The 21,924-nt window shown below is 40.1% G+C and overlaps 2 protein-coding genes across 4 annotated transcripts in view; both read right to left on the reverse strand.

Annotated features, from left to right (window-relative positions):
- ubr3 (ubiquitin protein ligase E3 component n-recognin 3) overlaps window positions 1–21,924 on the reverse strand; it is a 248,653-nt gene that overhangs the window by 23,801 nt on the left and 202,928 nt on the right. For all 3 annotated transcript variants that reach the window (XM_059966618.1, XM_059966617.1, XM_059966619.1), the window contains 2 exons: window positions 8,798–8,903; window positions 7,681–7,781 (listed from right to left, as the gene is read on the reverse strand). In XM_059966618.1, the coding sequence (XP_059822601.1) occupies window positions 7,681–7,781; window positions 8,798–8,903 (207 nt within the window). The remainder of the gene's footprint in view (window positions 1–7,680; window positions 7,782–8,797; window positions 8,904–21,924) is intronic.
- LOC132392217 (uncharacterized) lies at window positions 10,712–13,381 on the reverse strand. Its single transcript, XM_059966057.1, has 2 exons — window positions 12,600–13,381; window positions 10,712–10,829 (listed from the first exon to the last, which is right to left on the reverse strand). The coding sequence occupies exons 1-2, from the start codon at window positions 13,357–13,359 to the stop codon at window positions 10,801–10,803; spliced, it is 789 nt and encodes a 262-aa protein (XP_059822040.1). The 5' UTR covers window positions 13,360–13,381; the 3' UTR covers window positions 10,712–10,800.

Consider the following 21,924-nt stretch of genomic DNA (forward strand, 5'->3'; position numbering starts at 1 on the left):
TTATGAACTAAGCAGTGGAATATGCACTCTAAAAGTGCAGATGATTATTATGACATATAAATTATGATTTCCAAGTGATCATGATTCATAAGTAAATTTTGTAAATTACATTTCAGAATCTGGTATACTGACTGCAGTCTATGAAATGATAATACAAATTGTTAAATGGGATATTACTGATGTCATCAAAACACCAACCTCTCCAATGACCATGAGAATATTAGCCTCAAGATCTAAACGCAGAATAGATTGTGTATTTCTATCACACAAAAAGAGAGGCAATGGAGATATTTACAGGAATAATGAATGTCCTCTGAAAGCTATTGGAACTCTGGTCTTGTTTTAATCAACTCTGTATGACATTCCAGTATAGATTTCAATAGGAAACTAAATTTTCATCACAAATTTTGTACCAATTTCTTGCAGAAGCTGTGCACATAATGTGGCTGTGCAACACATCACCATGGCAACCAGATCACAGTGATTACAGGGAAGCTGTAAGTCTCTTCATACTGCACTGCCTACACATTTGATTCCTAAAAACTGTTGCAGAAGTGATACTCTCACATCCCATATCTTTGAAACTGAAGATAAAATATATACATTGATTGTCCTTACTATGATACAAGTGAGATTTCACAGAATGCTGTGATTCTTATTCTCCTCCTCTTAAAATATTAATTAATCAAATTCTATTTATTTCACCAAATTGTATACACATATTAATACAGACAGAAGTAAAATATTACAACACAATCAAATGATGGCACAGATTCATGAAGGCAACTGTGTTGTACTAAGCACAACCATTTGCTTTATTTAACATTTGCTACATTAGCAATCTATGTCCAATTCTACTAACCTACTGAATTCCACATATTACTATCTGATATGAACCAATTTTCTAACTTGAAAAAGACCTGCAGGGTTAAAAACACAATCTCTTACAATGATCAATTGATACCAATTGAATATTAATTGCTGATTAATATTCTATTAATGTTTCCTTGGAGAAATATGGTTCAAAAACTAATTTAAAACTTTCCATTTTCCAAATTGCCTCAGCAAAATCCACGAAATGCAACTCTCCCCAAAGGTGTGGGTAACATTTTAATAGCTGAGAATTTGCAGTCAGCTGCAAACAGCCAATCTCTGCCATAAACCTGTGAACAACGTTCAGATCCATTTACTGCTTTTCTCCCCCCAGTGGAACTTGCCACCAGGAACCAGTTTACTCACTCAAAGCAAGGCCCTTGCACACTGACTGGACCTTCTGTAACATGCTGAGAAAGGATGGGGTTGGAAAAGTAAGAACAGGTTAGTCAGCTATCAAAACAATCAAAAACTATGGATGTTTCTAAAAGTTCTGACATTCAAAACATCCAGAAATATTCAAAAACTACTGAAGTCTATGAAGATATAAAAGCCTTAAATAATATCTTACACTTCACAAAAGAAGTTCATACACAACGTCCCATGAGAACAAGTGTGCAAGAGTTGCCTCCATCTACTTAAACTCAAGGTCAGGATTTTGGTGCCTGGGGTAGCTGAAATCACTGCACAATGCCATAGAATGTGAAGGTTTCTTCCATCATCCATCCCCAGTGACGATCTGAATTTCAGAATCCCTATCAGCAAGTTATTGGCTGTCCAAAATGCCAAGTGTAGGAATTTTCAAAAAATGTTTGTCTCTTAATACAGTGCTCAGTTTTAAAATCCGAGAGGTGTGATGCTGTGATGCTCCTTTGAAGAAAAATTGTTCAGATGCCACAAGACAAAAGGGAAATAGGGGATTCCAAATACTCATAGGGACAGGAGCATGGGTGTCAACAGGAAATCTCAACTGAGGTGTTACCTGTCTGGTTTTAAAAAAATGACAGAGATATCCAAAGAGTGTGCGGATGTTCTAAAGTGGGGGGGGGGGGGGGAGATGGTTGGAAATAGGTGACAAGGAGGGAGGGGACAAAAATAGAATCTTGCATCAGAACCCATAATCACTGATGCAGGGTTTCAACCCAAAATTTGAACAATTTCCATCCTCCCACAGATACTGCTCACCCTTCTGAGTTCTCCAGCAGATTGTTTGTTGCACAATACAAGAAAGTTATGTTTAATCTATTTAGGTGATAACTAAAGTGTTACTTCCAATTCTAATCAGAAAACTTTGGAAGGCTGCAAAATCCTGGAGAGGGCACAAAATAAATCCAACATTTAAAGATATCTGAATAAACAAATAATTGCTTGCCAGCATTCTCAGCTGTTTAAGTCAACTGAGAAGCCATCCATGCCATGTCCTGTAAGTGGAATGATGTATGTTTGTATTCACAACAGGCAGGGCAGAGTTGCATGTGGAGTCCAAGACAGAAGGAATGTACCATTTGGAAGGACATCCATGTAGAAACTACTGTAAATTTGGGAATCATGTCTTTGCTAAAATTCCAAAGTTGCAAGTAGTATTAGCACATAATTGGGCAAATGTTTGTTTTGCATCGCACAATTTGGGCAAATATTTCAAAATGAAATAAACAGCAAAACTTAATGTACAAGTGGTATTCAACATAACTGTAAACAACAAAAAACAGGCTCATTATTTGGTATAATACTTACTTATTTAAATGCAAATGAATCCTGTGCCATGTAAATTTAAGTATTCATAACAGAGTAGAAAGTAACAGCCATGTCTATTCTATAAAGGGCTTACTCCAATTCATGCAAAAGAAATTCATAATAGAATCGCAAAACAGCACGGCACATAAATAGGCCCTTTTGGCCAGCCTTGTCCATGCCAAGCATGATGCTTATCAATGCTCATCCCATTTGCCTACATTCTGCCCACATCCTTCTATACCCTTCCTAATTAAGTAGCCATGCAGAAGATTTTTAAGTGCTGTAATTATATCTGCTTCTACCATCTCCCCTGGCAGATGACCACCAACTTCAGTGTTAAAAACTCACCTCTCATATCCTTTAAATTACTCCCTACTCACTTTAAACCTGTGCCTTCAAGTTCCAGAATCCTATGTCCTGAGGAAAAGACACTGTGAATCATATCTATGCCCCTCATAATTTTATAAAACTCTATAACGTCACTTCTCAGCTTCCAATGAGTATAATCCTAGCCTATATAATCTCTCTGTATTTCATAGAAAACTATTCCAGGCAACTTTCTGGTGAACTCCTTCTGCACTCTCCCTATCGCTACCCGATCCTTCTTGTGTTGTGGCAACTTGAATTGTACCCAATGTTCTGAAGGCTGTCTACCCAATGTTGTTTAAAATATAACATTATGTCCCAACTATTATGCCCAGTTCATTGATCTATGAATTTAAGTATATCAAATGTTTTCTTCAATACCCCATCTGCCTGTGGTGCCACTTTCAATGAGTTATGGACTTGTACTCCAAGGTCCATCTGTATAACAATGCTTCTGAGGTTCCAGACATTTACTTGATCTGCCCTGCTACAATTTGACTTCCCAAAGTGCATTAATTCGCACTTTTCTCTGAGCTACCCAACATTGCAGTTGATCTGCCTCCTGCCTTAACCACCAATCTTCTTTGCAATTGTGTTATCTGTAGACTTATGAATCACACCACCTATATTATGTCTCTATGTAAACAGATATATATATATATATATAAATCATAAATAACAAAGATCCTAGCACAGATCTTTCCAGTCAGAAAACACCCATTCATCACTGTCCCTCCCTCCTATCACTAAGCCAATTATGGATCCAACTTGCCAACGCACCTCAGATTCCTTGTGCCTTAACCTTCCTCACCAACCTTACTGAAATCCATGTAAAATTTATTTCAACCACAATGCCTCCATCTATTTTCTTAGTTGCCAATTCAGAAAACTCTTCAGCCTTCATATCCTTCTACCAGAACACTGGTGAGAAATATTCAGTTAGAACGTTACTCACACAAAGATTGCCCATTTGGCCCCCGAGGGACCTACTCTTTCTTTAGCTACTCTCCTATCATACATTTACAAAAGATTTTCTACTTCTGATCTTATTTGCTATGGTCATTTCACGACCCATTTTTGCTTTCTTAATTTATATTTTTTAAGTTCTTTCCTATATCCCCTTTCAACCTCAAAGAACTTGTTCAATACCAAATTCCCTCCCTGACGTATACTTCTGTCTTTTCCATGATCAAATATTCATGATCCTTGTTAACCAATGTTCCCTAATCTTACTACCTTTGCTTTTTTCATATTAGGACCATTCTGACTCAGAACTCTTTACTATCTCAAACACAAGAAAATCTGCAGATGCTGGAAATACAAAGCAATAGACAAAAAATGCCGGAGGAACTCAGCAGGCCAACCAGCATCTATGGAAAAAAAGTAAACAATCAACATTTCAGCCCAAGACCCTTCATCAGGACCCTTTACTATCTCATTTCTAAACACCTCCCACTCAAAACAAAAGATAAGAGCAGGTTATCTGAAACTTATGTGCAAAGGATAAAAAGAGTGTATGAGTGTGAAAGAGGGAGAGGATGCAGGACTGCAGAAGTGAAATTGTGTTTGCAAAGGGTCAAGCATAAGAGAGATTGAACAGGAGTAAGCAAATACATAAAAGTGGTAAGTGAATGTTTAAGGAGATGAAGCACAAAACAAGCAAGGGAGTAAGAAATAGAGGGAGGAAACATACAAAGATGTAAGAGACAAAAAAAAACCCTATATTTTTTGTTTATCTAGGCCAGGGTTTCCCAACCTGGGGTCCACAGACCCCTTGGTTAATGGTAGGAGTCCGTGGCATAACGAAAAATTTGAAAACCCCTGATCTAGTCTGTCTGAGGTTCAAACTGCACCTTTTCAAAGATTTTTTTTAAAACTTATTCTTGTGAGGAGACAAGGTATAGGATTGTGTTTTAATAGTCCATTCATCCTGAAAGCTGTAATCAAATTCAATTTAGATTGACTGGATGAAGATGTCCTTTGCCTGGAAAAGTCCTGAGTAAATGAGCTCCTGAGTAAATGAGCTTTGTAGCAGATGTTGTTCCGTAGTAAGAACTGTTCATAATGAAATAGCAAATTGGCTGCCACCTTCTGAGAGGTCAGAATGTTAGCTGGTCTTCAAAATGAAAATTACACAAGACTAGGTGGGAATGTTGTACAGAAATTAAGAATAAGAAGCAGCGATTGTAAATAAACTTTAAACTGTTTCATCCCATTGATTTGACCACATATTAATTATAATAAATATGGCTGCATAATTAAATACAAGAAAAAGTTTACCCAACTTCTAACTTTGAATTACAATTGAAACTATGGTTCTTCGCAAGTGATGGGTTTTCGGACTGGCTACGTAGCCTGGATCGGCTACTATCTCCAGGAACAGCCTGGAAGGCTTGCACCTTTGGGGAGCAGCGCCATAGATGGCCCAGCTCTTAGCTGACTTTTTGCTGACTGAACCGCTGTGGGAGACTGAAACATCAAGGCAGCAGGTGGTGTTTGCTGCTGTCAGAAGAAGGCCTCTGTACTCGAACAATCTCTCTTTGACAAAGAGTGAGAGCCTCTAGTCCCTCAGACAGGGTCTTGGAGAAGCAACGCAGAAGATTGTAACACTGGAACATTGAGCTTCTAGTCTCGTCTTTCGTTGTTGTTGCAGAAGCCCCCCCCCTCTCTCCCTCAATGGAAAGAGACAGCCCGTCTGAGATAACAAAGGTGCTGGTAAGAGGCAGTAGTTTTTGTTGGACTCTAGATCAAGGTCTCTTTGGGGTGGGGGGTATTGCCTATTGCTTGCGTGCTGGGAAGTGGGGTGTTGGTGCTTCTGCAATGTGGGTGTGGGTCAATGCTTCTGTTGCTTGTGCATGGGGGGGGGATCTTTGGGGGTTCTGATTTCTATCATTCATTCTGTGGGCCTTCTTATTTCATGAATGTCTGTGAAGAGTAAGAATTTTTTGCTGTATACTATATGCATTCTCTGATATTAAATGTAACCATTTGAATAATTTTTGCAATAATTTTCATTTTGACATTCAAAATTAACAAAAAATTTTAAAATGCTGTACACAATAAAGCAATGATGTTTACATAAACTGGGAATAAACAGGGAACGGTAAACTAATCTACAAAAATGTAAATACAGAATGTAGCAGTAATACTTTAATGTATACTGAGAGTATCATACAATAGCCAATCTTCCATTATGCTATTTAGATACAAGAGATAAAGTTTAAAGGTACTGTACACAACCAGCTAAGTATTTAAATCTGATCAGCAACAGGGTCACAGCATTGACAGTAGTGATAATAGGTCCAGATTTACCCTTCATTTCCTCAGCATTTGATATTCCTGCTATTTGAAGGAATTCATAAAACGTGCTTTCAATTATTTTTATTCTCTATTTGTACACTCTAAACTTACATGCTAAATTTTGTGGCTATGCACCTTTCAGTGGTTCAGCCAAAGGTCAAAATGTTATTGCGGTAGTTCTACTTCACTGATCCCCCAGTACGCCACCCATATTCCAAATTACTTATGCCCAACAAAATCAGGAGAACCTCATTGTGATAACAATACATGTGCAGTTATTACAGTATGTGCTCTGTAATTATGCACTCTGCACGTCTGGACATGGTGTTTAAAATCAAACCTTTTCTCTGCTCACAATCTGTTTTGTACTTGTTTCCCATCCATGCATCTGCACCCCTCCCCCACCACCAATTGCACTATCACCACCAACAATTGTTCTGACCTCCATCAGGAAGTCCTTCCTGTAATAAAAGACTCAATTTGCAGCTGTGTCTCTTTGCAATGGGATCAGATCAATTTTCTTTCACATGATGAGCAGTGTAATGGCATTTACTTTGGTTTAATCAATGTGGGATTGGAAAAGATACCAATTCTCATCTAACCACTAACAAGACAACATAACTCTCATAGTTCCCCATTTAGAGGTAAAAGAATGTTGAAGTCTTTTCTGCAAAATATCAATCATTTCTTTCATAAAACCTAACTATTCAATACATAACAATGTGCAAAATCCACCACTTCTAGGGGGGCTTTTTAAAAAAATCATCTAGTAGACTTTCATGGGTGTTCCCATTTTTAATTTACTGTTAAAGCAGATTTACTGAATTTGATAACTCTGACCAAAAAGAGCTTTGTAATTTTGTATTCATCACACATTCTGTTCTGCCTTAGGCCATATGCTGACATTACATGTCGCATCCAGTAAGCATTACTGTAATTATCATTTTTTGTGTACAACCTCTTATTATACATGATTGCTGCAATTGTGACTGCTAAAATTCAATGTAAATTGCTATCTTTATCCTTCAGGCACTGAGCTGAGATTGAAGGATCACACAGATCACAGTAGTGTTAACAGATGAAGGTCACTGAAAGGACTTCACTAATAAATATAAAGCCTCAATGGCTTTCCAAGCCTTAGTGTGCTGTGTACAATGAAGCTGATAACAAGGTAAAAGGACAGGTGATAAAGAGACAGGCAATGATGATAAGTGTACCAAGCTCATACTAAAGGTCCTTTAAGTCCAGTTTTCTGCATATATCCAAGATAATATCATTTGTTTGCTGCACTAGGGTATTCAGTAAATGATGTTACACTCAAAATGTTAACATAATTTTATCAGCTCAAAAATATAAGTTAGGTGGTTCTAGTAACCATTCTCTTTTTCTCTACAAATTTAAACTTGCCTTTGTGAAATTCTTGTGGCATAGTTAAAACAAGGATCATTAGGAGAGAGGGAACATCTCGGTATAATAATGGCACATCTGGCTTCTCATCATCACAAATTCTGTAAGTAGAAATTAAACAGTTATGAGTGTGCAAGACAGCTGAAGGCTTGTTTTTGTAAACTGATCACTGAGAATTCTGTGATCCAAATGTCAGCACTCACGGCCCTGTTAAATTTTTTGATTTAATCTGTTTCAAATGGTATTATGCTTTTGACCTTAAACAGTGACCTTAAAAACAGATTCACTAGAGAATGGAAAAGCATAGGAAAGTAATTACTTCACAATAATTTTGGAGCTATAAAAAGAGGTTAAACAAAGACCTTCATACAATGCAAACAATTTTAAGTAAATATTACATTAGGTATGATCCTTTCTTTTGCTGAACTGTTCTATGGTATTAAAGAAAATTTCAGTAGCTAGTAAAAAAAAATCTGATAGTGTCCAAATCTGTGCAGCAGGAAATTCCCAAATTCAGCAAGAAATGAACTCTCCCTGAAAATACAATGTGGAGATTACATTTGCTCCAAAAGCAGTTTTCAACTAAGATGTTTACTTAACAGTTTAATTTACGATGTAATCCAACCAAAGATTTTGTTTCCAAATGCAGTCCACCACCTGGTTTTGGAAAATAAGGGAATCAAAGGAAGGTGCAGAAAAGGAAGTTGAGTTGGGAGAAGGCTTGAAGGGCTAAATGGCCTCCTTGGGAGAAAAAGTGGAGGGGGGAAGGAATTTTGAGAGGAGGTGGCAAAGTAGGAGGGAAAAGGAAGGACAACGCAACAGAACTCATAACCATCAGAAGAATTAACTGACTGATACATTTTGAACCACTAGGTGTAATAAAATATGAGAATGCTTGTTATTCATAAGAGCTAGGCATTAATTGTAGAAAAACTGGTTACCTCAATATTATGAAAATTCTACTTGATCAAGCCAAAGAATCTAAATGTGCTAATAGAGATGCACCTTGTTCCTATTTTTGGTAAAACTACGGTGAAAAGATTTGGAATGTATGAATGTTGTTTTATATCATTAGGTCTGTACAAAATCTAAAACAAATTACAAATGGAATACTTACCCTGAATCAATAACCTGTGTCAACTGTGTAAGTCGTGCCCAAGGATTGTATGCAGAGTCGATTCTAAAAAGACGCATATGCATAGCAAGCACATGCAACAGCTGGTCTATAATTTAAAACAAACAAGAATATAATGTATAATTTGAGAATACGATGAACTACAGTTTCAGATTTTCTCTTATGTTCTAAAAAATGTAAAACTTCATTGTGCACAATCACTGGAATGATTACTGACAGGATGAAAATGTTACGGAAACTGCTGATTGATATTATTTGTTTTCTTAATTCAGGATGTTTACACACTTTGAGAACTATTTCTGAAATGATATGTGTGTTGGTTAAAACCTGCAAACTTGCTCAACAGAGAGAATTATGCCAATATGCTCTATGGGTAGAAGTAGCTGTATCATACTGGAGGTCTAACTAACTATTGCCTGATCAGACAACAACTGAGCTCAAATTTGATCAGCTAACACTTATCAAAGATCTGAAATTATTCTTTGTGGTTTCCATATTAACTCTGGTCTGTTTGAGAAAAAAATATCCTCAACACACTTGCTCATAAAGCTGTGGTGGTGGTGGTGACAAACTTATCAGGCAGGCTGCTGAGTTTTTGGGCACAGATCATCCTACTGACTCAAGCCAATTAAGTAAAAGCTCATTTATTTCCCCCGATGGGGTGAAGGAATTTAGCTTGGTGGCTTGTTTGCCAAAGACTGGGCAGGAGGTGGCTTGGTAGGTATCTTTGATGTTGTGCAGCAATGACTGAGGGTGTTTGAGCTGCTGGTGGATCAGGGGATGCACTCTTGAAGTTGGCCTGGGTGAAGTCAACAACAATGATGAAGGAAACTCGGGATATCTTATTTCAGAGCCGTTTTGGGATGTTGTCAGGATAGCTGATGTGAACTCCCATGGCAGGTAGTATGAAAACTTCACTGTTAGATATTCCAAGCTGCATGAGCAGGAACTCATCAGGACCATCAGATCTGAGCACCACAGGGCATTGTTCAGAAAGCAGACCCCTTTACCTCTGACTTTGCCTAAGGATGCAAAACAGTCCATCCCAAGAATTGAGAAGCCTTCCGGTTGGAATGGTGCAGTCAGGTGAAGCAAGAGTAAAGTACACAGCAGTTCCCCAGTTCCCTTTAGTAGGCTAGTCTTGCTCTGAGTTCAATTTTGTTCTAAATGGCCCATTAGCTAGTAGGATGCTGGGGAAGGAAGACTTCCCCATGCTGATACAGAGGTTCAGCCCCCTTTCCACATCTCTGAGGTAAGCGGCTATGTCTGGCAACCCTGGAGTGGAGCCACCTGGACTGGAAGCCAAGGACAGACCTGAAAGACCTGGAGTGTATTCATCTGGACTGGAAACTAAGTAATTTCTCCACCCAAGAGTACAAGCTGTTTCTTCTGTACTCCCTCCAAGTGGTGTTTAATGTACAGGAATATTAATAAATCAATTGTCAATTGAGTAAAAAACAGTAGATAGTTATCAGAAGTTTTGATCTTGTTTAATTTGAAATAGCTATTATTGTACTTGTATACTTGTCTGGACAGTCAGTTTAGGTAAGCAACTTAAAATATTTTAATACCAAAGTTATTATTTAAGGTGGACATTTATATTCTTGAGAAATAAGTAATTCAAACAAATAATGCTGTCATAGATATTCACATTTTACAAGATGGAGTTGTCATAATTTCCATCTAGGAAATCACAGGAATGTTATGTAATTCAACATATAATTCTGCTGGAGTTACTTGAAGCAGCTCAGAGAAATTACTGAAGGAACTGGTCTGAGAGCAAAAATGCTTGGATACTTAGTACAGATTAAAACAGGCTTTGTTCATAAAATTGCTACCTTGTTAATGAATCTAACTGTTGGGTAATTGATGCGCCATCAATAACTCACTCTGAGACGTAAGGCGAGATATCGGCTTTTATTGACTGAAGAAGGAACCAGCAGTGAGTGACCATCATATTACATCCTGGAGAATGAGACAGAGGATCAGACCTCGATCGCCTTTATACAGGGGCCTGTGGGAGGAGCCACAGGAGCAGTCAGAAGGGGGCGTGTCCAGACAGGCACTTAGTTCACCACATTCACCCCCCTTTGTTTGAAAGAGTCCCCATGTGGCGAAGTTTCTTACAGGTCAAGTCTATCAGGTGGGCGAATCTGTCACTGCGATCTACGTAGCACCGGCTGTGATTGCACCGATGCCGGCAACATTGGTGATTGCACAGGAGACGGAGGTTGTGCTGATTCCAGCTCATGCATGTGCGAGGCACCTGGTATAGAAATGTCATGAGGAGTCCATGTAGGGCCTGGTGAGCGCAGTGTCACCTCGGGTACAGGGTTCATAGTTACCGGAGAGTGTTCAGGGTAGTGGTCTGCTGCACCTGCGGGCGCCAGGTCGCGGATGGAGACCGTGTCCTCCTGCCCATCAGGTAAGACCACGTAAGCATACTGGGGGTTTGCATGCAGAAGGTGAACCCTCTCGACCAGCCGGGAGTATTTATTGCTCCTCACATGTTTCCGGAGCAGCACTGGCCCCGGGGACATCAGCCAAACTGGTAGAGTGACAGACTTCCTGGGAAAAGAGAATAGGAGTTCGTGGGGGGGGGGGGGGGGGGGGCACCATCCGACCACCTGGGCCCTCCAAGGGCTTGTGCTTGGCTCAATGATCCCCTCCCTGAGCAGCCACTGCACCTCTGACTGAATGAAGGCCCTGTCCCCCTCACTGTACCTCCTGCTTTTAGTCGCCACCGGTTTACAGTCGGGGTCAGGTTGGCGAACAGCAGCGGGGGAGGGACCTTGAGAGTGGAGAGACTGCAAGTGGTGTCGGTAGCGCAGCTGTCGTGCTGGATGGGATGTGTGTGTCGCTGTGTGTGTGTGGTCAATAGTGATGAAGTCCCACAGAACTGAGGATTCTGGACAGTGAGTGGTGGGAGGGCCCTGTCATATACCATAGTCACACTTTCGAGGTGGCTCTGGAAGTCCAGCCCCAATAGCACAGGTGCGCACAGATTGGGCATGACCAGTAGCGTAAAGTTCCGATACTCTGTGCCTTGCACCACCAATGTCGCTACACAACCCGCCCAGATGTCTGTGGAATGCGACCCAGAAACCAAATGGATCTTCTGACTTACTGGCCGTGTTGCGAGTCCGCAGCGTTGCACTGTGTCCGGGTGAATAAAACTCTTAGTGCTGCCCGTGTCAAACAGGCATCTAGTCCTGTACCCCTCAACCCGGATGTCCATCATGGACCTTGCAAGCTGGTGTGGGGCGCTTTGGTCGAGGGTTATGGTGGCCAGAGTTGAATCGCCGTCGGGGTACCCGGTAAGCATTGGCGGGTTGGGGGCGGGGCATGCTGACGCCGACAAAGATGGCCGCCCACATCCGGGGTACCCGGTAAGCATTGGAGGGTCGGGGGCGGGGGGTGCTGACGCCGACAAAGATGGCCGCCCACATCTGGGGTACCCGGAAAGCATCGGAGGGTCGGGGGCGGGGCGTGCTGACGCCGACAAAGATGGCCGCCCACATCCGGGGTACCCGGAAAGCATCGGAGGGTCGGGGGCGGGGCGTGCTGACGCCGACAAAGATGGCCGCCCACATCCGGGGTACCCGGTAAGCATTGGCGGGTCGGGGGCAGGGCATGCTGACGCCGACAAAGATGGCCGCCCACATCCGGGGTACCCGGTAAGCATTGGAGGGTCGGGGGCGGGGCGTGCTGACGCCGACAAAGATGGCCGCCCACATGTTTCACCTGCAGCGCTGCACTCCGCTTGTAGTTTAGACTTACAGACCTTGGCAACATGGCCCCGCTTTCCGCAGCTGGAGCAGGTCGCTTCTCGCGCTGGGCAGCGTTTTCGAGGGTGCCTTTTGAGTCCACAGAAATAACAAAGCACGGGCTTCTGACGGGCTGCCGCTGTGGTCGGGTTCAGGGAGCTCGTGGAATCGCGACTGGCAGTGGCGATTTCGCTCCCGGGAGCCGGCGGTGGGGTCTGAGGCGTCCACGGAACCGGCGGGGAATCGCGCGACTGGACAGCATCGGCGTAGTGCAGCGCAGCTTCCAGAGCGTTGGCCGTCTCGATCGCAGAGCGTAAGGTCGGAGTGTTCCATCAGTCGCTGGCGCACGTACACTGACCTCAGTCCCATCACAAAGGCACCTCGCACCAGCAGCTCCGCATGTTGTTCTGCCGTGAGCGTCTTGCAGTCACAAGCTCGGACGAGTGTCTGTAGTGCTCGGAGAAACCCGGTGCTCGATTCTCCAGGCCGCTGTTGCCGGGTAGCTAAACGATGTCTTGCGTAGACGGTGTTCACCGGCCACAGGTACTGTCTTTTGAGGGCGTCCAGTGCCCCTTCGTAGGTCGGCAGGTCCTGGATAATGGAATAAACTTTTGGGGTGACCCTCGAGAAGAGAATTCTGTACATAACGGCAGGGTCAGTCGCACGAAGCTCCGCCAAGTATGATTGGAAGCATGCAAGCCAGTGTTCAAAGGCAAGAGCTGCTTCAGGGTCTTGAGGGTCCAAATCCAACCTTTCCGAACGTAAAACGGTTTCCATGTTTTAAAACTTTCAGTCAATAAAATTGATGCACCATCAATAACTCACTCTGAGACGTAAGGCGAGATATCGGCTTTTATTGACTGAACCAGCAGTGAGTGACCATCATATTACATCCTGGAGAATGAGGCAGAGGATCAGACCTCGATCGCCTTTATACAGGGGCCTGTGGGAGGAGCCACAGGAGCAGTCAGAAGGGGGCGTGTCCAGACAGGCACATAGTTCACCACACTACTACAAGCTTACAAAATAGCCAGAGGCACGCAAAGCCAGAGCCTCACAACAATAAGGATGGAGATAAAACTGATTACAGATCTTCTCCACTTAGTTATTTATCTATTATTTAGAGATACAGCAGGGAACAGCCCTTCTGACCCAACAAGCCTCACTGCCCAGCAGCCCACCTATTTAACCCTAGCATAACACAGGACAATTTACAATGTCACTGTAGCCTTCAGCTGTATTTTGTCTTTTTTTAAAAAAGTACAAGATAGCCTATCAGTATGTCATGGGCAACATTCAGTATATGGATCCAGACAGCCGGATAGATATAAACAAAAGCTTCTTAAATATAATTCATTGATTTTAAAAGGGTAATTAATTCAAGGTCAGGTTTCTTAAACAGCCTCTATCTGTCTATAGCAACCTTTTGTTTCCAAATTTGAATAAAATGCCTGCTCTTTCTAAAACTTTACTTTATAATACTTGCTTTTTACAGGTATGTATGAAATCAACTGATCCTGCACAAGAGAACTGTCACATTTTCCACTAAAAACTGAAGCTGATTTGCCGCTCAACTCAGACTGTTGTGGAATCCAAGGTGTCACAATAATGGACTCAGAAACTCCACTTCTTTCATACAGGTACTTCCAGATCAGCTCAGTGGAAGATTAGTCAAAACAATTCAAATACATGACATCTGCTGTGTCAATTTGTAGTTATCTCCAATCTTACTTTAAGGTGAATCCCTCATTCTTCCAAGCCAGGAACAAGAGACTGCAGATGATGGAAACAGGAGCAAAAAAATAAACTACTGGAAGAGTACAGCAGGCCAAGCAGCATCTGTGAGGCAAAGGGATGGTCAATATTTTGGGTTCTTCTTGCAGATTATTTTTTGCCCCCTTTCTTCATTTGGTTCACTTGGTGGTATTATGCATTTGTTTTTCGTAACTGTTTACTTTTTAAATTTACCTAAATTTAAAAATTAACATATTGAAATAAAAACCTATTCTTCAATCAGTCTTGAAATCATTTAGAAAATTTTTAAAAATAGCTCTGTTAAAGGATATACTATTTTAGAAATGGATTTGGAAAACTCTACTGATGATGGTGATGAAAATGTTTTCATTCCCAGCTTCAGAAGAAGGGGAAAATATTTCCATCAAGTACAGGTGTTTTGAGAAAGATTCAGTTGAAAAATGTTTATAGCTGAACTTGGATAATGGACAGATAAGTGGATGTTAACCTATCAAAATCAGAAGCTGAATGATTAACCTTGGATGATATTCAAAGGGAGGAAAGTCATTGTTGCAAAAATATGCTTTTTTCAAAATATCAAAAAATAAATGTGGAAAAACAAGGAAAGATTAAAGTGTACATTATTTGACACCCTATACCTAATTCGGAAATTTACGAAAGAGGATAAACTATGCAAAATGTGTAATCTCAGTTTGGAATGGATGTGTTCTTGATTCCTCAAGAGGAGCAGAAGTAGGTCTGCTCCGCCATTCAATCATGGGCTGATCCAATTCTTCCAGTCATCCCCACTCCCATACTCTTTGATGCACTGGCTAATCAAAACCTATCTATCTCTTCCTTAAATGCACCCAATGACTTGACCTCCACAGCTCCTTGGGGCAACGAATTCCACAGATTTACCACCCTCTGACTAAAATAATTTCTCAGCATCTCTGTTCTAAATGGACATCCTTCAATCCTGAAGTCGTGCCCTCTTGTCCTAGACTCTGCTACCATGAGAAATAACTGCCATATCTAATCTGTTCAGGCCTTTTGACATTCGGAATGTTTCAATGAGATCCCCCTTTATTTTCCTGAACTCCAGGGAATACAACCCAAGAGCTGCCAGACATTCCTCATAAGGTAATCCTTTCATTCCTGGATTCATTCTCGTGAATCTTGTCTAAACCCTCTCAAATGTCAGTATTTCCTTTCTAAAATAAGGAGCCCAAAACTGCACACAATACTCCAAGTGTAGTCTCACGAGTGCCTTATAGAGCCTCAACATCACTTTCCTACTTGTATATTCTATACATCTACAAATGAATGCCAACATTACATTCGCCTTCTTCACCACCAACTCAACCTGAAGGTTAACCTTTAGGGTATCCTGCACAAGGACTCCCAAGTCCCATTGCATCTCTGCATTTTGAATTCTCTGCTCATTTATTTTTTCCACCAAAGTGCATAACCATACACTTTCCAACATTGTATTTCATTTGCCACTTCTTTTCCTATTCTTCTAAACTATCCAAGTCTCTCTGCAGGCTCTCTGTTTCCTCAACACTACCCACTCCTCCACCTATCTTTGCATCATCAGCACATTTAGCCATAAATCTATTAATCCCATAGTCCAAGTCATTGACATACATCATAATTCAGGGCAATTTACAAAAACAATTGTTATAGAAATTTATCATCAACCTGTGCAATGCCAATGAATTTTTATTAGAGTATTTGTTTTTTATGACAGAAATAAACAAAAGCTTTGATTGTGTTCTAATCAAGACATCTTACTTCAGTTTAATCAATTTTAGATGAGAAAATATCTGCTCAGTTTTAAACTCTACAGTTGAGAGTTGCCTGTCAAACTTACCCAATAAATTATTCATATATGACAGAGAAGGTGCAAAGTTTGATAAACTAATTATTTTGAATAAGCTGTTGTTATCTTAGCTAGAAATATTGGACCAGTTGAGCATGAGGGGAAAATTGTGAAGCATGTCAATTGCTGATTTGATTATCTCTAAAGGAAGGGTACCTTATGGAGGTATATAGTACATCGTGTAATATTTTTTTTTGTTGGATGGCTAATTCTAATCAAATACTAAACACATTTTATAGGGACAAGGGAGGAGTAAGAGTACTTCAAACCTGCTCTATCTAACAAGAAGACTGTGCATAATCCTATACTTCATCCACCCTCTTGTCCATCAACAATTGCTTGCTAGATTTACTAAAAGCTGACCTGCCATCCATGGAACCATAATAGCACTCAATCTCAACAAAAAAAAGAGGAAGAGATCAGAAAAAACTATTTGATAAAATCACTTGTTTGTATATGGGAAAATGTAACTGTAGTGGTTATTAGTCTAGTGTTAACACCATAACATTCATTGTATACAGAAACACAACATACACTTCGTGAACATCAATTCATTTATATTTTTTTCAACAAGTATTTAAGCACATATTTGTTTCAAAATTCAAGTTAATTAAATAAGATTTCACTATCAAGTGCTAAAGAGATCTATTTCAGATTTTTAGTATCCCAGGAGTGAAACACTGCTGTGAAAAAGGAATGGTTGCCAAATCATTTCATCCTCATTTACTCTGTATTCAGGAAGCAGGTGACAGCAATCAATTGCAGTGCAATCTCAATCTTCAATTATTTTAAAAGCTGTTGGAGATAATTACAAGCCTGAGGCATGAGATGTCAGATGACAACCAGACAACACTGGTGTCAAAAGAATGGTGTATAATGATAGACGACCATTTTGATATTCAAGAGAAATTAACATTTGTCTTCCTATTCCCCAGTACAATTTAGATCTTCCAATATACTTTACAAAAGAAATTCAATATCCTTCACAATTTTATTCCATTCTTTGAAAAAAGCATATTTACAGAAGTGCATCAAGGATATCACATTGATTTTAAATTCTCATGTGCCAGCTTTGTTGGGTCAGAAAAACAAGCTAATTAATCAAGATAAAAGTTATATGATTTTCATAAGGGTGGCTGTTTTTTTTTGTAGAATCTTCCAATGTAAAATAATATTTATTTCAATTTGAAACCAACTAATACTGTTAATTGTATTTAAAAACACATAATGCTTAGATAGTAAAAAATCATGAGAGGATTACTGGGGTCTCCCTCCCCCCTCCATTTGTAACATTTACTGGGAGTGTTGCAGACAAAGGGCCCAAAGCATTATTGAGAATCTCTACCATTCATCCCACAATCTCTTTACCCACAACTGTCAAGAAGGAGGTACAGAAATATCAAGATGACGACTGCAAGACTGGGTAACAGCTTCTTCCTTCAGACTGTGAAACTAACCTGCCAACACTGAGGTCTTGTCACTAGGACAGCCAGCTATTTACTGTCTACCTTTGCAGTGTACTACATGCATTTTGAATTGTAATTTATTAACTGATTTATAGTAATATTTTGGTTTATGTGCTGTGTGTGATACATGTTTTGTGGGTGTACCGTGGTCTGAAAGAATGTTGCTTCATTTGGTTGAATATTTATACGTACAGCCAGATGACAATAAACTTGAACTTGATCCTACCGGGATGAATTATAGTCTGTTTCTTCCCATTCCTGTGTCATTACCGAATATGCTGAATTAACATGTTATTGGTATCACTCTAATGCACTAAACTGTGCACATCAAATTTAATAAGACCCTTCTATAAATAGCCACTGGACCAAATTAAGCATTGTATTTAAATACCGTACTGGATATAAAGAACTGAACCGTAGTGATCTCTGCACTGATTGCTTCTTCAAGGTCTCTATTTTTCATGCCTTTATTTGCACACCATCTTGCATCTTGACATACAGTCTAACTTACTGTTGACAACTCATTTTTCCTTTCCCACAATTAACATCGGTGTCACAACCTCTCTCAAGTCATCTAGTTTAATGCTTCAAATTTGGTAAACAGTGCAAATAACATAAAAACACAAGCTTAACCAAATAAAAAGTTTGTTCCCTATATCTGATTTATACTTATTCCCGTATCACTTGACACTTATTGCACTGTAATTGGACAACATAGCAACTTGGTTCCCACTTAGCTCTAAGATTACTAAGCAAGTCTAATGTCCAAAATAAGTTTTATTTTGGAAAATGACTTTGGATGATCTTGGGTAAAGGGCCATGAAAAGCTGGAAATCAAAAAGTTCCTAAAAGTCCAAAATAAAAGAGGAAAATAGTCAGCAGGGCAAGTAGCATCAATGGATAGTGACCAGAGTTACTGTTTCAGGTTAATGACTCTGTCAGATTAGGGGAGGAGGGAAAATCTAAAACTAACTTATGCTACCTGACCTGCTGAGTGGTTCCGTCAATCTCAGCTTTCATCCCATGGCATATGTATGGATTCTTCCATTGTGGGGATTTTGGATATGCATAATATCAAAACACAACTGAAATCAAAATCATTCCAGACTTCATAGAATCATATAGCATGTTTGTTCCCTCAGTTTTTTCCCAGCAATTTGAAACCATCCAAATCATCCCATTTCAATCCTATACTGTTTATTTGAATATATATATCTCTCCATGTTTCAGCTCGCTCCCACATTCCTATCATGTGCCGGGTGGTAAGGTTAATTGGCTACCATACAACTGCCTCTAGTGTTTAGGTAAATAGTAGAACCTGAGTGATATTAATGGGCATAAGGAAGTTACAGGGAAAATGAGCCACATAGACTCAATGACTGAAATAGCTTCCTTCTATATTGACAGGAAATATAAAAATAACACAGCGTTGCAGCTTTCCAATCAGAATTTCACTGAGCACTCTTGTGCTCACTTCATACAAGCAGGATTGGTAAAGTAAGGATAGAATGAAGTGAGGGAGATGCAGAATTGTAGTGGAGAACTTTGCTACTGCTGATGGTCTAAACCAGGGGTTCCCAACCTGGGATCCACAGACCCCTTGCTTAATGGTATTGGTCTATGGCATAAAAAAGGTTGGGAACCCCTGGTCTAGGCTGTCTCATGATCTCTCTGTTTAAATAATCAGATCTGAATCTATAACTTTCAATGAAATTGTAGTGCCCCACAAGGTGTTAGAGTCACATAGATAAAAAGACAGACAGACATACTTTATTGATCTTGAGGGAAACTGGGTTTCGTTACAGCCGCACCAACCAAGAATAGTGTAGAAATATAGCAAAATAAAACCATAAATAATTAAATAATAAGTTAATCAAGCCAAGTGGAAATAAGTCCAGAACCAGCCTATTGGCACAGGGTGTCTGACACTCCGAGGGAGGAGTTGTAAAATTTGATGGCCACAGGTAGGAATGACTTCCTATGACACTCAGTGTTACATCTCGGTGGAATGAGTCTCTGGCTGAATGTACTCCTGTGCCTAACCAGTACATTATGGGGTGGATGGGAGTCATTGTCCAAGATGGCATGCAACTTGGACAACATCCTTTTTTCAGACACCACCGTCAGAGAGTCCACCCCCACAACATCACTGGCCTTACGAATGAGTTTGTTGATTGGTAAGAACCTCCTCTAAAGAGCATTAGTGAATTCTGTAAAGGTACAGGCCCCAGACAGAAGTAAGGTAAGCTCATCCACTCAGCACTTCTGGGTGAACATGTCGCAGATGCTTCAACACTCACTTGTGGGTCCAAACATGAGCAAGGATGGAATTTGTCTCCAAACCTCTTATTAGAAATTTAACTCTCTGCCACTACTCATTGCTAGACACAGAGCTTTAACCATTTCAAATTAAGATAAGTATTAGCATATGTACTTCAAAACACACAGTGAAGTGCATCAGTGAGGATTGTGCTAGGCAGCTTGCGTCTCCATGCTTTCAGCACCAACATTGCATGCCTACACAAATAACCCTAACTGCATGTCTTTGAAAAATGGTCATGAGAGTGCTTAGCTCCATCTATTGTTTGCTTTCTTTATTTGCCAATAGTCACAGTTCCATAAATTAATGCATAAATACTTAGAGCAATGAATGCATCGTCAGCTCACAAAACAAGTTCTTACTTTTTTTCCACTTTTAGATGCAAGTGCAGAGGACCATGAAGGGCTGCATCACGTGTATTGCGCCTGTGCTACAGTTCCCTCCTCCCATTAATAGCCAAAAGTGAGGCTTGCTTGCTATGTGGCATACTTCCATTGGCACAAATACAGCTTTGTCTTCCAAAACAAATAGGAAATTTATGTATTAAGAATCATGGTAATACCTGTGATTAAAGAATGTAATTTTATATGAGGTGTACAATTTAATTTATCTCTTTGCCACTATACTGAATTGCATGATGAATAGAAAAATTGGAGATATGTAACTGTAAGCTTAAACTTCAAATTTGATATCTGGTGCCTTTTAGAAACTATTAGCTTGCTCCAAATTTGTGTCATCTGCTGTGGAAACCGAATATATCAAACCAGCTGTGTGCACCACAGACTTCCACTGTGATACTACATAGTACTATAATGCAAAAGTGTGGATGGAAGATATCAACACACTGCAAAAACTGTCAGGTCCAAGTCATTATGGTGTGAATACAATATTTAAGTTACTCAGATTAGCTGAAACTGATTTACCCATCCATGTTCCAGCTGCCAATTGTTGAAACATCAAATTACACCTCAGTGAGTAAAACACGTTAGACTTCCATATCTTGCAAAAAAAAAATTAATTCAGTTCCAGCAATATTGCAACATACAGTGCCTATAAAAAGTATTCAACCCCTCCCTTGGAAGTTTTCATGTTTTATTGCTTTACAACATTGAATCACGGTGGATTTAATTTGGTTTTTCTTGACACTGATCAACAGAAAAAAATACTGGATGAACTCAGCAGGTCGGGCAGCATCTGCTGAAAGGAGCAGTCAACGGACGCTGCCCAACCTGCTGAGTTCATCCAGCTTGTTTGTACGTGTTGATTTGACCACAGCATCAGTAGTGTACTTTGTGTCAACAGAAAAAAACTCTTTCGTGTCAAAGTAAAAACAGATCTCTATAAAGTGATCCAAATTAACAAAATATGAAACACTAATAATTGATTGCATAGGTGTTTACTCCCTTCAAGTCAGTATTTAGTAGATGCACCTTTGACAGCAATTACATCATAGAGTCTGTGTGGATAGGTCTCTATCAGCTTTGCACATCTGGACACTACAATTTTTCCCCATTCTTCTTTATAAAACTGCTCAAGCCCTGTCAGATTGCATAAACATCATGAATGAACAGCCCTTTTCAAGTTCAGCCACAAATTCTCAATTGGATTCAGGTCTGGACTCTGGCTTGGCCACTCCAAGACATTAACTTTGTTGTTTTTAAGACATTCCTGTGTAGTCTTGGCTTTATGCTGAGAGTCATTGTCTTGCTGGAAATCAGATCTCCCAGGTTGCAGATCTCTTACAGAATGCAACAAGTTTTCTTCCAGGATTTCCCTGTATTTTGCTGCACTCATTATACTCTTTATCTTCACAAGCCTTCCAGGGCCTGCTGCAGTGAAGCTTCCCACAACATGATGCAGCCACCAGCATGCTTCAAAGTAGGGATGGTGTGTTTTTGATGATGTGCAGTGCTTAGCACATCATCAAAAACAAAAGG

Source organism: Hypanus sabinus, chromosome 4 (genome assembly GCF_030144855.1).
Source record: "Hypanus sabinus isolate sHypSab1 chromosome 4, sHypSab1.hap1, whole genome shotgun sequence".
Lineage (NCBI taxonomy): Eukaryota > Metazoa > Chordata > Chondrichthyes > Myliobatiformes > Dasyatidae > Hypanus > Hypanus sabinus.